Here is an 18,656-nt window from a genome sequence, read left to right as displayed (position 1 = left end):
TATAAAAAACTTAAATAGTTTGGGTTATCTTGTGCTTTAGTATGTGGGGCTCTGTGATGCAAAAAACTTGAAAAACTGTTGTGCAGCACTTTGTTTGCCAAAAAATGAAAGGAAATGTTCCGATTTAAATTGTTAATATTGTATATTGTATGCATATTGATATTGTATGCATTTATTTGACTACTACTGTTTTTGATATTAAATTTGTATTAAGTCATAAAAATGAAAACACATTTTCCAAAATGTTTTGGAAAACATAAAACATATTTTATATGCCATTCATATTGTTAATTATTTTAATTAATTATTTAATTGTTATAGTTTTATTAATTAAATTAATTAGGCGTTGCCTTTTTTAATTTGTAGTTCTGAAATGAAAAACACTGAATTTGGGAAAAAAATAATAAAATGTCATGTGGCACTATTATTGTAAAAATTTTAATAAAATATTAAAATTGTTGAGGTTTTGTGAATTTAAATGATTAGACATACATTTTAATTATTACAATTTAATTCAGCTGTTAAAATATGAATCTAAAATTTAAAACACAGAATTTAGATAAATAATAAAATGCATTTCCTAGAGCACTATTGTTGTTAAAATTTTAATCAATTATTAAATTGTTACAGTTTTATGAATTGATTAGACATATTTTTTAATGATTAAAATAGAATTTAATAATTAAATGAGAAAAAATTAAATAGAAAATGCAAAATTTGAGAAAGTATTTACATTTCATATATTTGTATATCTATTTTATGGTGCACTTTTATTGTTAAATATATTTTAACATTTAATTGATTAGACATCATTTTATATTAAAATAAAATAAAAATAAATAAATAAATAAAACGGACACCAGAATAAAAAATAAATGACATGGGTCACTTATGTTGTTAAAATTAAATAATAAATTATCATAATGTTACAATTTAAATACATTATTAAATTGTTAAAGTTTTATAAATTTAATTGATTACAATTTAATATAATAATTAAACATTAAACTGAGAAAAATTCAAATAGAAAATTTGAAAAAAGTATTTATATTTTTATATTTGTATTCCTATTTCATAAGGCACTTTTATTATTAAATTAATTTTTTTTAATTATAATTTAATTTAATCATTAAAAAAACAGACACCAGAAGTTAAAAATTAAAAATGAAACAGAAGTTCAAACAAAAATCACAAAATGTTAGAAAAAGTATTTTAATAATATTTTTTAATTATTTTTTTTAAATATAATTTTAAAAATGTAATTTTAATACATTGTTTAAGTTTTAAAAATTCAATTGATTAGGAATTATTTTAATATAAAAATAAAACGGAATCCAGAATAAAAAATTAAATAAAGTAAATGTCATGGGTACGGAGCCCCTAAGGGGACGTCAGAGTAAAAAAAATCTAAAGTTTAGTTTCATGTGCTCACTTGAAACTTTCATTTGCTCACGCGAAAACCTTCATGTACAGAATTTTTTTTAAAGTTTAGTTTCACGTGCGCACGCGATAGTTTCACGTGAGCACGCGAAACTAAACTTTATTTAATTTTTGCTCCATGTCCCCTTAGGGGCTCCGTACATGGGTCACTAATGTTAAAAATTTGAATACATTGTTTTATAAATTCAATTGATTGGGTATTGTTTTTATATTAAAATTTAATTTAATCATTAAAAAAATAAAACGGAAACCAGAAGTTAAAAATTAAACAGAAATTCAAACAAAAATCGCAAAATGTTAGAATAAGTATTTATATTTTTATTATCATTTTTAAATATTTTAATATAATTTAAAAAATGTAATCTTTACAAAAATAAAACAGACACCAGAATTAAAAAAATAAAAATGAAACTTAAAATTTAAATTTAAACAAAAATCACAAAATGTATTTAAAAAAAAGAAAAAGTATTTATCGTTTATTAATAATTTTTAAATGATTTAAAATATTTTTTAGGTTATTATTTTTACATTTAAAATTTAATTAATCATTAAAAAAATAAAAGAGACACCAGAATATAAAAATTAAACAGAAATTTAAACTAAAATCACAAAATGTTAGAAAAGGTATTTATAGTTTAATAATAATTTTAAAATTATTTTTTAAAATATAATTTGAAACATATAATCATTACAAAAATAAAACAGACACCAGAATTTAAAAAATAAAAATGAAACTTAAAATTTAAATTTAAACAAAAATCACAATGTATTTAAAAAAATAAAAAATATTTATAGTTTATTAATAATTTTCAAATGATTTAAAATATTTTTTTACGTTATTATTTTTATATAAAAATTTACTTAATTATTAAAAAAAAAAACAGACACCAGAATAAAAAAAAACTACGTTTCGTGGGTAATAATAATTGATATAAATTGTTAAAATTGCATGAATTTATTTACTTAAAACTTATAAATGAAGCATGAAATTTGGAAAAAAATAAAACTGATTTCGCAGAGCGCTTACATAATTTCTATTTACATTTTTAGCACAAACTTTCCTTAAAAATGTAAATATGAGAGCAGTACAATAAAGTGCATAGACCAGTGAATATCTGTTATTTATCGTCTACAGCAGAGGTGATGTCTAGCTCTTCACCAGCTCTCTGCAGGACTGCTTAGCGCTGTGACGAATCCCATAATCTGCATGTGGCCTGCACACGCCAATCAAATCCTCAGATCCCGCCTTCCCCAGCCCCCTCCAGCCAATCAACAGCCTCCCCAGCCAGCCCTCCGCTGGCTGAGATCACATGACCTCCCCCGGCCAATCGGCGGCCTCCCTTTGACGGGTGACATCACTAACTAGCTGCTTCCCTCCAGCAGCGGAGCTTCATTTTCTGCTGAGAGTGTTTGTGCTAAAATGGAGGCTAACAGCTCGACTTAGCCGGCAGCCGTCTCGCGCCCGTTCCGACCCGTAGATGTTGACATGCTCTAAAGAGGAGGCCAGGATGGTTCTGGATGCTCCGAGCGCCAATGGGCCCTTTCAGCCGGTGGCCCTGATGCACTTTAGAGGTGAGACGTCTGTCTTATTGTGTCTGTGTAGGCAGAGAGCGACGAGGAAGGTTGCTATGCGATGATTTGTGGCCGCCGTTACGAAGGCAGAATCATTTGCACCGTTTGGGAGACGTTTTAGAACGGCTTCAACGCCTGTTTTTGGCTGTCCTAAAAAAACCCAGCAGTTTTAGACTGCATTTTTAGACAATTATGCAACATTTTTGACCATTTCAAACCATGGCTACTGCACACATTCGATGCACTGAGCTGCAGCTCAAAACGCAGCTTACATGTTGCTCTGTTGAATGTGGAGAACTCTGTTTACAATGCGCTGGTTAAGAAGGAGGGGGTCTGTTTAACTAGCATCCCATCCCCCCTTCACACAGCACTGATGTCAAGGGAAGTGAGGTCACAGCTTCAGGAAGAATGCATGTATATGCATGCATGTGTGCTCAAGCCGCAGAGCCTGCGAGAAACTGCATCCTGATGGCCGGTTCCTTCTGCTTTCATTTCCTTCGCTTAACGTGCAGACAGATGTTTGTAATGATTCATGCATTAATGATGCATTTTGTTAAATATAGGTGCAACTTTGAGTTACACATCTAATTAGATTTTTTTCTGGCATACTTACAGACTGCTACCTAGATGATTAGTGCAGCATTATTATTTTATATCCTACAATGAAATGTGCTTGGTTTTGGATTAACAGCATGTTGGATGTGCAATACTGCTTAAAGGTTTTATAATAATATAATTAGATTTTCTATGGAAGCCATATTTTAAAAAAAAGGTTATTGCCACTTATCTCACAATTCCGATTTTTTATCCTAGAATTGTGATATAAACCCGCAATTCTGAGAAATAAAGTCAGAATTGTGAGATAAAAAGTTGCAAGTTTTAAAGTGAGAATTGCATGATGTGAACTCGAAATTGTGAGAATAAAGTCAGAATTGCGTGATATACACTTGCAATTCTGTCAACATATCAGTCTTTTTCTCCTCAGAAATTGACTTTATAACTTGCAATTGCAAGTTTACATATCACAATTCTGAAAAAAAGTCAGAATTGTTAGATAAAAAGTCGCAATTGTGAGATAAAAACTTGCAATTACGAGAAAAAAGTCAAAATTGTGAGATAAAAAGTCGCAATTGTGAGATAAAAACTTGCAATTACGAGAAAAAAGTCAGAGTTGTGAGATAAAAAGTCGCAATTGTGAGAAAAAAGTCAAAATTGTGAGATAAAAACTTGCAATTGTGAGAAAAGTCAGAATTGTGAGATAAAAAGTCGCAATTGTGAGAAAAAAGTCAAAATTGTGAGATAAAAACTTGCAATTGCGAGAAAAAAGTCAGAATTGTGAGATAAAAAGTCGCAATTGTGAGAAAAAAAACAGAATTGTGAGATAAAAACTTGCAATTACGAGAAAAAAGTCGCAATTGTGAGAAAAAAGTCAGAATTGTGAGATAAAAACTTGCAATTACGAGAAAAAAGTCAGAATTGTGAGATAAAAACTTGCAATTACGAGAAAAAAAGTCAGAATTGTGAGATAAAAACTTGCAATTACGAGAAAAAAGTCGCAATTGTGAGAAAAAAGTCAGAATTGTGAGATAAAAAGTCGCAATTGCGAGTTATAAAATCAGAATTGCGTGATATAAACTTGCAATTCTGTCCACATATCTGTCTTTTTTTTCAGAAATAGACTTTATAACTTGCAATTGCAAGTTTATATCTCACAATTCTGAAAAGTCAAGTGTTAGTAAAAACTTGCAGTTGCGAGAAATAAGTCAGAATTGTGAGATGAGATAAATCTGAATTGCATGATATAAACTCACAGTTGTGAGATAAAAAGCTGCAGTTCTGAGAAAATATCAGTCCTTTTTTCTCCTCAGAAATGGACTTTATAACTCGCAATTGCAAGAAAAAAGAATATCTAGATTTTCTTAAATATAGGTGCAAATTTGAGATTCGACATCTAATTGGATGTTTCTCTGGCTTACTTACATACTGCTTTTACTATTACTGAATGCATACTTTGATCATTATGCAAGTATGCATGGAATATCTACACGATTAGTGCATTATTATTATTTTAAATCCTACAATGAAATGTGCTTGGTCTTGGATTAACACTATGATGGATGTGCAATACTTCTTAAAAGTTTAAAATAATATAATTAGAATTTTTAAATGTTTATTTTTGAAATAAGATTCTTCTCATCTACTGATCAAAGATACAGTAAAACATTTTTTAAAACATCAAAATTTGATTTAAGTATAAAACAACTGCTTTCAATGGAAGCTACTAAATAAAAAGTTTAAAAAAGGTTATTGCGACTTCTCACAATTTCCGATTTATTTTTCTCAGAATTGTGAGATAAAAAGTTGCAATTGCAAGTTATAAAGTCAGAACTGTGAGATTAAAACTGCAATTATGGGAAATTAAGTCAGAATTGCATTATATAAACGCACAATTGCAAGAAATGAAGTCAGAATTGGACTTTATAACTCACAATTACGAGTTTATATCTCACAATTCAGAAAAAAGTGGCAATGTGAGTTATAAAGTCAGAATTGCATGATATAAACTCGCAATTGCGAGAAAAAGTAAGAATTGTGAGATAAAAAGTCGCAATTGCGAGTTATACGGTCAGAATTGTGTGATAAACTCGCAATTTTGTGAACATCATATTTTATGTAATATAAACACGCAACATTTTTTCTCAGATATTGACTTTATAACTTGAAATTGTGAGTTTATATCTAAAAATTCTGAAAAAAGTCAGAATTGTGAGATATAAACTTGCAATTCTGTGAACATAGTATTTTTTTCTGCTCAGAAATGGACTTTATAACTCTCAATCGCCAGTTTATATCCCACAATTCTGAGAAAATTCATCTCATTGTTGTTTTTCTGGCATACTGACACATTTGTATTATTCCTGCATGCATACTTTGATCATTATGCAAATATGCATGGAATATCTACGTGATTAGTGCATGATTATTATTTTAAATCCTACAATGAAATTAGCTTGGCCTTGGATTAACACTATGATAGATGTGCAATACTGCTTGAAGTTTAATAATAATATAATTATGATTTTTAAATGTTTATTTTTGAAATAAGTCTCTTCTCATCTGCTGATCAATGATACAGTAAAACATTTAAAATTTCATTTCAATGCAAAAAAGTCAGAATTGTGAGATGATAACTCAACGTATCATATTTTATTTAATATATCATGTCATAACATAACATAAACACTACAGAAATGTAGTTTATAACTCGCAATTGCGAGTTTATATCTCATAATTCTGAGAAAAAAAAGTCAGAATTCTTGGATGAAAAGTTATAAAGTCAGAATTGCTTAATATAAAATTGCAACTGTGAGAAAAAAGTCTGAATTGTGAGATGAAGTCTTAAAATTATGTTTTTTATTTCAGTGGTGGAAACAGGCTTCCATAGGTTTTTTATGTGAATATCTGTTAAACTGTAATTTATTCCAGTGATCAAAGCTGAATTATCAGCATCATTACTGCAGTCTTCAGTGTCACATGATCCTTCAGAAATCATTCTAATATGCTGATTTTCTTAAATATAGGTGCAACTTTGAGAGTAGTTTTTCTGGCATACTGACATACTGCTTTTACTATTCCTGCATGCATACTTTGAACATTATGTAAGTATGCATGAAATACTTAGATGATTAGTGCATTGTAATTATTTTATATCCCACAATGAAATGCACTCAGCCTTGGATTTCCAAGATAGAAATGATGGACATGCAATACTGCTTAAGTTTAATTGGAATTTTTAAATATTTGTTTTTGAAGTCAAGGCTGCCTTTGTTTATTTTAAAATACTGAATTTTTTTTAAAAAAATCTGAAATATTATTAGAGTTTAAAATAGCTGTTTTCTGTGTGAATATCTGTTCAAATGTAATTTATTTCTGTGCTCAAAGCTGAATTTTCAGCATCATTACTGCAGTCTTCAGTGTCACATGATCCTGAAATCATTCTAATATCCTGAAGAAGAACAGCTTTTATTTGGAACATTATAAATGCCTTTGTCACTTTTGACCAATCTAATGCATCCTTGATGAATAAAAGTATTATTTTGTTTTGTAAAAATCTTATAATAATCAAAAATGCTTCTTGTGGAGCAAGTCAGTATATTAGAATGATTTCAGGATCATGTGACACTGAAGACTGCAGTAATGATCCTAAAAATTCGACTTTGATCACAGGAATAAATTACGTTTGAACAGATATTCACATAGAAAACAGTTATTTTAAATTATAATATTATATCATATTTTTCACTCTGTTTTTGATGAGGTGTAAAATACTAGCAGCTTATCTAAAAAAAAAAAAAAGATCAATGCTTACTGTTTCACTTCACTGCATTTTGTGTTCTCCACACGGCCTATTGTTCTTCAAACAGTAAACTAGTATTTCATGAATAGTTAGATGATTGTTTTAATGAGTTCTGGATGGCTTTGAAACGAAGTTTAGTCTCACATGATGCATTCACATTTAATCCAGTAAGTGCCGTCCCATAATTATCTCAGATAAACATGCTTATTATAGTAAATCAAGTTGTCAGAACCACATCAAGATGTTCATTTATCACCCTAGAAAACTAAGATCAACCCGTTTGCATTGCATTATGGGATGCGGTATTTAATGCAAGCAGAATATTTGCATACTGCGCGCACAGTGCATGCAGAACGTGATGCAGGGTTGTTTTATAATTGAACCGAGCTTGCCCAAATCAGTATTATTTGTTGACACTGACGTCTCTGGTTCAGATGTCATTGTCATTGCTCTGCCGTTTTCACATGTAAACCGCAATCGCCACTCCCATGTGCATAAAGGGAAGTTGAGTTGAGTTTCTCACAGGCGTGACCTTTACACATCACGCTTCAGTATCAGGACCAGACCGATGAAGAAAACGCTTTTACAGTCGTTCAGATCATTGAAGTCCTGTTTGCACCTAATGTCTCCAGTGATCCACATTAAAGAAGTTCAATTCCAGAACAAACATTTACAGATAATGTACTCATGTTTATGACTTGTTCAGTCGTAGAGAAATTATGTTTTTTGAGGAAAACATTTCAGGAATGCGAGTTTGAACTTCCAAAATGCAGTTTAAATGCAGCTTCAAAAGGCTCTAAACGATCCCAGCCGAGGAAGAAGGGACTTTTTTTTTTAGCGAAAAGATCAGTTATTTTTTTTTAAAATAAATTAATATTTATACACTTTAACCACAAACGCACATCTTGTTTAGCTCTGCGATGCCCATTCATACTCTACAGTTAGGGAACGTCAAAAAACTCCCATCTCATTTTCTCCTCCAAAATCAAATTTGTCCTACATTACTGTTTTGTCTTTTTTTTTTATATAAAGGGTGTTTAACATTAGATTCACAGCTTGGAATATGCGCTACTTTGACTAGACACACTGGAGACTGGAAATGCAAAGCATTCTTTTTTTAATTTTTTTTATTTATTTATTTATTTCAAGCAAATAGTGTGACAGCAGAAAAAAAATACATAATAATAATAAGAATAATAATAGTAATAATAATAACTTATACACTTATGCTTGAAATGGAGTGGGGAGAAGTAAAACTTATTGAACCCCACCCCAGTCTGTCAAAGAATACCAACAAAATAGCTTAACATGAAATTCTTCATGTTAAGAGTCAGGCATGACTTCCGTATTCAGGAAAAATGTCTAAAAAAAAAAAAAAAAAAAAAATAGATTAGAATTTTTAAAAAAAAGGGAAGCTAGAGTTAGAGGCCTAAAATAGATTTAATACAACAAGAACAAATAAGCTAGTGTTAGTTTTTTATTTTTATTTTTTTTTCTAGTTTTAAGAAAACAAGCAGTAAGTAAATGAATAGAGTATAAATCTAGATTATACTTTAGAATAGTTTAGAACAATTAGAATAGAGGGTGCTAGAGTTAGAGGATCGAATAAAGATGGAAGAGATGTGTTTTTAGCCTTATCGGCTCATTAAAAATTAATGATTCAGTGGATTTAAGCATATTCTAAAAGAAAGGGTCTGATCTTCCTGATGTTGAATAAAGCAAATCTGCAGGACAAGGCAGTTTAAGTGATGTGGTCTGAGAAAATATATATATACATTTTTTTTATTGGCATACCCTAACTGTCTTGAACCGCAATACACCGAGTACACTGAGCATTTGTGGTTAAAAAGTGTAGAAATTGTTATTGTTTTTTAGAAAATAATCGATTGTTTTGCTAGGTAAGGCTCTTATTCCTCAGCTGGGTTTGTTTAGAGCCCTTTGAAGCTGCATTTAAACTGTATTTTGGAAGTTCAAACTCGTGGCACCGTTGAAGTCTACTATATGGAGAGAAATCCTGAAATGTTTTCCTCAAAAAAAAAAACAATTTCTTTATGACTGGAGACGTGAACATCTTGGATGACAAGGTGGTGAGTAAATTATGTGTGCTTTTTTGTTCTGGGAGTGAACTAATCCTTCAAATACAGTTGTAAACAGGGTCCAAAATGCTTGGTGTTCACTCAGAAGTGGCTGGAAACGTGATGGCATTGAATGTGTTGTGAAAACCACTGATGCATCCCAGACAACATTGAAGAGCCTCCTACTCGCCCGTCAGTCTCGCTACTAAAATAAACGATTGCTGGTCATGTGCAGGTTTAAAGGAAACCATGTGATCGAAACATTCAGAAAAGCCCAAAATACATTGTAGGTTTGACTAACGCCAATGCAGGAAAAACCCTGCGCTTTACTCATATGGCTCAATTTTAGTGAGAGTTGTTCATGAGTCCCTTGTTTGTCCTGAACAGTTAAACTGCCTGCTGTTCTTCAGAAAGGTCCTTCAGGTTTCACTAATTCTTTGGTTTTCCAGCATTTTTGTGTATTTGAACCCTTTCCAACAATGACTGTATGATTTTGAGATCCATCTTTTGACACTGAGGACAACTGAGGGACTCATATGCAACTATTACAGAAGGTTCAAACACTCACTGATGCTCCAGAAGGAAAAACCATGCATTAAGAGCTGGGGGTGAAAACTTTTGGTATTTGAAGATCAGGGTAAATTTAACTTATTTTGCCTCTGTAGGGCAGTACTAAATGAAATGAATATGATATTTAGACAAAAAAAAGAAAAATGTACACATCTCCATTCTGTTCAAAAGTTTTCACCCCCGGCTCTCAATGCATGGTTTTTCCTTCTGGAGCATCAGTGAATGTTTGAACCTTCTGTAATAGTTGCATATGAGTCTCTCAGTTGTCCTCAGTGTGAAAAGATGGATCTCAAAATCATACAGTCATTGATGGAAAGGGTTCAAATACACAAATGCTGGAAAACCAAAGAATTTGTGGGAGCTGAAGGGTGTTTCTGAAGAACAGCAGACAGTTTAACTGTTCAGGACAAACAAGAGACTCATGAACAACTATCACTAAACACAAAAACACAGCTGTGGATCATTCAGGTAACAACACAGTATTAACAATCATGAACCGGGTCATTTTTATAAATTCAACTATGCATTTTGTATGATCCCTCTTATTTCGCTAAAATAATTAACATTTTGCACATTCTGAAAAGAGAAAGTAAACTTTTGACCTCAACTGTAACCGAGTTTTAGTCTGGTTTGTCAGTGTTACATTAACTCTCCTCTCCATCATTGTAGATGTTCCTCCAGCCGAGCAGGAGAAGCTGTTCGTGCAGAAGCTGCGTCAGTGCTGTGTGCTCTTCGACTTCGTGTCCGACCCCTTGAGCGACCTGAAATGGAAGGAGGTGAAGCGGGCGGCACTCAGCGAGATGGTGGAGTACATCACTCACAACAGGAACGTCATCACCGAGCCCATCTATCCCGAGGTGGTTCACATGGTGAGTGAGTGAGTTCACACAAACGCCACATTTAGGGTTTGCAGCCAATGAGACAAAGAGCATGTGGCTTATGCAACCAAAATAAATTGTCAGCTTGGTTTCTAGACTGCTACCCTCAGGCCATCCAAAATGTAGATGAGTTTGTTTCTTCATCAGATTTGGAGAAATGTGTCATTCCATCACTGTCTCACCAATGGATGTGAATGGGTGCCGTCAGAATGAGATTCCAAACAGCTGATAAAAACATCACAATAATCCACAAGTAATTCACACCACTCCAGTCCATCAGTTAACATCTTGAGAAGACAAAAGCTGAAACAAATCCATCATTAAGATGATTGAACTCAAATACTAAAAGTCCATAATCCATAATAACGCTTCCTCCAGTTATAAAAAGTGGAGAAAAATCTACACAAATCAAGCACTGTTTACAAGCCCAAACAGCTCTAAACAAATATGTGGCTGGATTTTAATGTGAGAGACAACAGGAGATGGACTTTTTTTGGATTATGGACTCGTATTTTAGTTAAAAACGTCTTAATAATGGATTTGTTTCAGCTTTTGTCTTCTCCAGATGTTAACTGATGAACTGGAGTGGTTACTCTTGGATTGTTGTGATGTTTTTATCAGCTGTTTGGACTCTTATTCTGACGGCACCCATTCACTGCAGAGGATCCTTTGGTGAGACAGTGATGGAGTGACGCATTTCTACAAATCTGATGAAGAAACAAACTCTGCAGTGAATGGGTGCCGACAGAATGAGAGTCCAAACAGCTGATAAAAACATCACAATAATTCACACCACTCCAGTCCATCAGTTAACATCTTGAGAAGACAAAAGCTGAAACAAATCCAGCATTAAGATGTTTTTAACTCAAATACTAAAAGTCCATAATCCATAATAACGCTTCCTCCAGTTATAAAAAGTGGAGAAAAATCTGCACAAATCAAGCACTGTTTACAAACCCAAACAGCTCTAAACAAATATGTGGCTGGATTTTGATGTGAGAGACAACAGGAGATGGACTTTTTTTGGATTATGGACTCTCATTTTAGTTAAAAACGTCTTAATAATGGATTTGTTTCAGCTTTTGTCTTCTCCAGATGTTAACTGATGGACTGGAATGGTTACTCTTGGATTGTTGTGATGTTTTTATCAGCTGTTTGGACTCTCATTCTGACGGCACCCATTCACTGCAGAGGATCCGTTGGTGAGACAGTGATGGAGTGAGACATTTCTACAAATCTGATGAAGAAACAAACTCTGCAGTGAATGGGTGCCGACAGAATGAGAGTCCAAACAGCTGATAAAAACATCACAATAATCCACAGCACTCCAGTCCATCAGTTCACATCTGGAGAAGACAAAAGCTGAAAAAAATCCATCCAGACATTTTTAACTCAAATAATGCTTCCTTCAGTGAAAAAAAAAAAGTGGTCTGGTCTGAATCAGGAGAGAAATCTGGCACAGATTACAAGCCAAAATTGCTCTAAAGAAATATGTGCCTGGATTTTGATGATTCGTGTTTTAGCAAAAAAAAAAAAAAACGTCTTGATGGATTTGTTTCAGCTTTTGTCTTCTCAAGATGTTAACTGATGGACTGGAGTGGTGTGGATTACTTGTGATGTTTTTATCAGCTGTTTGAACTCTCATTCTGACGGCACCCATTCACATCCATTGGTGAGCGAGTGATGGAGTGACACATTTCTCCAAATCTGATGAAGAAACAAACTCCTCTTTGATTTTGGGGTGAAAAATAGCATGCATGTTTTGGTCTAGAGAAGTCAATGCTTACTTTAATCTCTTCCTTTCTTCTTTGAAATGGCTGTGAACTATATAAACCGCTGATGGCTCATCAATCGGCCATACAAGGTTGTGTTGAGCGTTGGGGCGAATCAGTTGGCTCCTCGGAATCAGATCTGTCGTTTCGCCATCCTTTTAAGGGGCCGTTTTTGGCCGACAGCTTTGCGTTTAGTTTAGCAGCAGAGCGTCGATTGACCTGCGGTTGGCCTCGGTGCTTCTGCCAGCTGCAGTTATTCCAGAGCTGAATTACATCTCTTTGATATTTATTAGAGCCCGCAGCTGATGCTAAGCCGCGGCCTATCGAAGTGCAAATGGACTTGCGAAATAAGCATGATAATATGTTCTCGAGCACATTTCCTGCATCACATCCCCTTAAAAACACACACTTTGATGATAAAAGCCAAGAACTTCAAAGTGCTGCGATCGGGAGGATTAAAACCTTTTCTTATGATTATTTCGAGTATGCTGCCACGTTTGATTAATCAACGAGCTGAATGGGTGGTTCATTGATAGACTTGCTCAGTCTGTTCTCAGTAATTAATAAATCGATATGCATCTATATGCACGTGCTTTTCTTTAGTATGTGGTTTGTCTGTTTCAGTTTGCAATCAACATGTTTAGGACGTTACCGCCGTCATCCAACCCAACCGGCGCAGAGTTTGACCCAGAGGAGGATGAACCCACGTTAGAGGCGGCCTGGCCACACCTGCAGGTGAACACCTGTGCATTTATATCAAAATAATAGTTTTATTCATCATTTATAATGTTCCAAAAGATTTCAGTTTCGAATAAAAGTTGTTCTTTTGATCTTTCTGTTCATCGAAGAATCTTGAAAAATAAAATGTATCACCGTTTCCACAAAAATATTGGGCAGCGCGACTGTTTTCAACATTGATAATAATCAGGAATGTTTATTGAGGATATTACAATGATTTCTGAAGGATCATGTGACGCTGAAGACTGCCGTAACGATGCTGAAAATTCTGCTTTGATCACAGAAATAAATTTTAATGATATTCAGCTGTTTGAAATGACAAAAATATTTACAGTTTTAACTTTGTTTTTGAACTTCGAGACTTTTGAGACTTCGAAAAAACCTCAAGTTTTTTTAATGGCATATGTAGTATAAATGGGTCAAAGATGTTAAGATGTCCACGTCAAAACAAAAAAAAAATCACAAAAGTGATTTTATGTCCATAGAAAGCATGTTAAATGCAAGTAAGTGTGCTTTTAAGGTTTTAAATACGTTTTTGAAGAATAAAATGTCAAAATTTGGTTTAAATAATGTTACATTGTTTCATCTTAACAATTGTTACATTGTCATTTAGTGTAACAATATTTGTGTAAAAATTCAAACAACATGCTTATTCTGACTTATACATATTAAAATATATGAAAGAATAAGAGAACATATTAAATTTCATTGTTTTAAATGAGTAAAATATTCTTACTGACAAATGGGCCAAACCTAGGATAGTGGCAATTTTAAAAATGTAGAATTACAACTAATTAGTGTTTGGGTTGAAAGTAATTAATCTTTTAATATGTCATAAACTCATTGACTTTTGTTGTAAATTTGCCTGACAAGATTGACTCTGAATGTCATATTAATGGGTGTCTTCTGTAAATGTGGAAAAAATGTATGATATTTATTTTTTACTCAGAAAAAAAAATGCATTTAAATTAAATGCAAAACTTTTAATTTTTTTTTTTGGAAAAACAATAATTTAAAGCAGTATTACACTGTTTTTATGCTTAAACACTCTTTCATCTTTGACCGTATATATATATATATATTGCAAAATGTGGCAAAAATGTGTTTTTATTATTGTTAGCCTGTAATTATTGTTAGTAGTAGTAGTATTGATTATTATTATTATTAATAATAAAATTAAATTTCAATATAAAAAGTGTGCTTTGGATGAAAGTGGCCACTAAATGACTGCTAAAGTGCTTATAAAAACATGTTTTTACCTTTTAAAATGCAATATTTCAAACACATTTTTCTTTCCGCAGCTCGTCTATGAATTTTTCCTGCGGTTTTTAGAGTCACCAGACTTTCAACCAAACATAGCCAAGAAATACATCGACCAGAAGTTTGTGATGCAGGTGTGTTGAAATATGTGCTCAGGTGTAGTTTGTTTTGGATGTTTATGTTTAAGTGTATGTTCTTATGAAAAATGTGTTTTCACAAATCACTTTGCATTGAGAAAAATCATTGAAATTACTTCATCATTACAGTTAAAATGGCAAATTGATAAGTGTCATAATTTGTATTTCTTTGCATTAATATGTTTTCTGTATTTTAATGCATTTATGTGTAATATGAATTTAGGTTCTTTATTATAGCTTTTATTTAAAACCCTCAAAAATATAGAAGACACAGATGTTTTGTGTGGGTCATCAATTTATTTTGGCATTATTTGCATGATTACCAAAGACCTTTGTGCTAACAATTGTTCAGTTGACATCTGATAAGCATAATTAATTAATGTTTGTTCTGATTTGATTTCAGCTTCTTGAGCTGTTTGACAGTGAAGACCCTCGAGAGCGTGACTTTCTGAAGACGACTCTCCACCGCATCTACGGGAAGTTCCTGGGTCTCAGAGCTTACATCAGGAAACAGATTAATAACATTTTCTATAGGTGAGACTCGCATGATCTTAAAAACACAGGATTTGTAATGCATTTAACTTTCCTAATGTGACATTTCTGAGTGAAACAGCAAATAACATCACCAAAGTTGGCTTTCTTGTGCATTGAAATGTAAAAACAAAGTGAATTTAATTTAAAAAAATATTTAAAAAATTTCAAAAAAATTGTTTACATTTGTAACGTTTTTGTTAAATTAGTTTCAAAATGTGATACATTTTAATGTAACACTCATTTTTGGCCCACAGTCCTCAATCATATTAGATTTTTGGTTTGAGATTAAAGAGTTTGGGAACTCTGATCTAGATCAGTTAATGTTAAACTATGATTTTGAGTAATATTGTTTTTACCATCCACATGGCCTTGATTACATCAGTAGAAATGTTTAGTTTTTTTCTGTGGAATAATATGCACTATTACAGGGTTTCCGCGGGTCCTTAAAATTTCTTAGAAAATCTTAATTGAAGTCGTATCAAATTTAAAGCTATAAAAAGTCTTAAATGGTACAAGAAAGTCTTAATTATGTTTTTAAGTGGTCTTACATTTGCAATATTTCTGCTGTTCCGAAAGCGCCACCTGGTGGCAGAGAATGAATTTGCATTTCCAATAAGGCCGTCTGCTGTATTTGTTCTGACCAAAGTATATTTTAGACTGCAAACATGATAAATCGACAAGAAGATAATGCATTATAGAAATCTAAAGCTTAAAAATCCTGTAATAAATAAATAATAAACCTGACATAAATATTTTATATATATATATATATATATATATATATATATATATATATATATATATATATATATATATGTGATCCTGGACCACAAAACCAGTCATAAGGGTCAATTTTTGGAAATTTATTCAGAGATTTATAGATCATCTGAATAAATGAGCTTTCCAGTGATGTATGGTTTGTTAGGACAGGACAATATTTGGCAAATAGGGTGCAAAAAATCTAAATATTATAATAAGTTTTGATGTATTTATGTTAGGAAATGTACAAAATAATTAAATGGAACATGATCTTTACTTAATATCTTAATGATTTTTGGCATAAAAGAAAAAAATATAATTTTGACCTATACAGTGTATTGTTGGCTAGAAGTTTTGTTGTTCCAGGGTCACATATATAACGATTCCATGTCAACTTTAAATGGTTTTCACGTTGCATTATGTGATTTTCGTCTAAAACGATGTGTTTTATCTCCATACAGGTTCATCTATGAAACAGAGCATCATAACGGAATAGCAGAACTACTGGAAATATTAGGAAGGTAATGAAATCCATTTCTGCTCTCACATCCGAGCAACATTTTGAACAGATTAATTAGATACAATATTATTGTGGTGAATCACTGTTACTTAGCGAAATGGCATTATAATAGCTTTAATATGACGTATTCTAATTATTATTGTGGCCTTTTATCAAGTCTTATGAGAGCAGAGGTTTCAAACATACTAGTCTACAGTAGAAAGTAGATGATTCATTGTTTGAGAGTGATTCACGTCTTGTTTTTTTTCTCTTTTCTACCAGCATCATTAACGGCTTCGCCTTACCGCTGAAAGAAGAGCACAAAATCTTCCTTTTAAAAGTTTTGTTACCTTTGCATAAAGTCAAGTCCCTCAGTGTTTATCACCCACAGGTACGATCCCGAGTTTATATTATTCACATACATGCATTACATTTAAGAAAATGATTTGTTTAGATGCATTTAGAAATAATGCAGAAGTACTCTGTAGGGCCCTATGATTTCTGTGATTTAACTTGAAGACATCCTGCCAGAAATATATTACTATTGTTAAGTAAAATGTACATACTACTGCTAAAATTATTAAAATGTTTTGTTTTTTTTAAGCAATAATCACACAACATTTCTTCCATGTTTTAATTTGAATAGTAAATCACCTTTGTTTGCCAAAAAATAAGTTTAAAGATAAATTAAATGAATGTTTTATGCCTTCATTTTATAACCAGAAAAAATAAAATTTCTGAGGGGAAAAAAGATTTCGTAAGGCTATTTTAAGAATAAATGTGAATAAATTTTGTTGTTTTTTAATGCAAGTTTCATGATTTTAATTAATTAGACATGCATTTTGATTAATAAAAAATCATTTAAAAATTAAAAAGGCGTCCAGAAACAATAATAAAAATAAAAATAAATAAAAATAAAACAGAATTCGGGAAAAAATTAAACTCAAATTTCATAGGGCCTCAACTTCTGTTTTTATATTGTGGTTAACAAAAATACACATTTTCAAGTATTTTTTTAAGGTCATTTTTCACACATTTCTCCCCCAAATTCTCGTAACTGTAGTAAATATTGATGTATTTGAGTTTTTTAATTCCCATTTTTCTGAATAAAGATGTTCCTTATTGAAAATCTCATATAATTTTGTGATTTATGCAGAATTAAAGCACAACTGATTTTTTTTTTTTTTTTACAAATTTTTTACAAATTTCCCACCCTCCACATTACAGACATGTTAAAGTTTTCTTTATAATTTTAATTAATATTTATAATTAAAATTATAAATAAAAATGATAATTAAATATTTCTATGTGGAATTTTCTGTGGAAGATTTGTACAGAATTTGTAAAAAAAAAAAAAAATCTGCATAAATTACATTAGATTCTCATTGAGGAAAACCGAAGTCAAAAGTGAAATGTATTGCATGTTTTAAGGGGATATGTGCAATTATCACAAAAAATGTCCCATCAAAAAAACTTTTTTCAGCCTAAATATTATTTCTTACCCCTTTTTTTTAAGTTTGAGCTGCATTATGAGCAGGATTTTAATTCTGATGATTGACTGTTGTTTCTTATTTTTCAGCTGGCTTACTGTGTGGTTCAGTTTCTAGAGAAGGACAGCACACTTACTGAGCCGGTGGGTTTCAGCACCATCTGCTGTTCATTTTCTGTATCTTATAAAGCTGTTTTGTCTTCTGCTCTCAAACTGTTTGATCAAATTATGTTTATTCTCTGTTATTCCTGCTGAGAAGGCATATGCATGTTACTATGAATGATGCTTCCCAGCAGGCTGCTCACATTTCTTTCATCATTTTCTCATCCTCATGTTGTTCCAAGTCTGTACGACTGACTTTTGTTCAGCTAGTCCAGCACCAAACCAGCACTAGGTAGTTTTAACCAGCATATGTGGCCTTTTCAGCTGAGATGGCGTCATATTTTATACACTGACAGTCATGTCATTTTCATGTAAGAAGTCTCTTCTATTCGCTAAAGCCGCATTTATTTGATCCAAAAATACAGTAAAAATTGTGAAATATTATTAGAATTTAAAATAGCTGTTTTCTATGTG

The 18,656-nt window shown here is 31.9% G+C and overlaps 1 protein-coding gene across 1 annotated transcript in view; it reads left to right on the top strand.

The window, feature by feature from the left end:
• The window catches only part of LOC141315358 (serine/threonine-protein phosphatase 2A 56 kDa regulatory subunit delta isoform-like), a 28,141-nt gene extending 9,778 nt beyond the window's left edge, over positions 1-18,363 (top strand). Inside the window, exons 4-11 of the mRNA XM_073832692.1 lie at positions 10,684-10,883; positions 13,289-13,399; positions 14,704-14,796; positions 15,203-15,333; positions 16,554-16,613; positions 16,874-16,982; positions 18,171-18,224; positions 18,340-18,363. Coding sequence (XP_073688793.1) covers positions 10,684-10,883; positions 13,289-13,399; positions 14,704-14,796; positions 15,203-15,333; positions 16,554-16,613; positions 16,874-16,982; positions 18,171-18,224; positions 18,340-18,363 — 782 coding nt within the window. The remainder of the gene's footprint in view (positions 1-10,683; positions 10,884-13,288; positions 13,400-14,703; positions 14,797-15,202; positions 15,334-16,553; positions 16,614-16,873; positions 16,983-18,170; positions 18,225-18,339) is intronic.
• The last annotated feature ends 293 nt before the right edge of the window (positions 18,364-18,656 follow it).

The sequence above is a fragment of the Garra rufa genome, unplaced genomic scaffold (assembly GCF_049309525.1).
Source record: "Garra rufa unplaced genomic scaffold, GarRuf1.0 hap1_unplaced_024, whole genome shotgun sequence".
NCBI classification, from domain to species: Eukaryota; Metazoa; Chordata; class Actinopteri; order Cypriniformes; family Cyprinidae; genus Garra; species Garra rufa.
The sequence above is the reverse complement of the archived record's forward strand: the minus strand, read 5'-3'. Positions and strand labels throughout refer to the sequence as shown.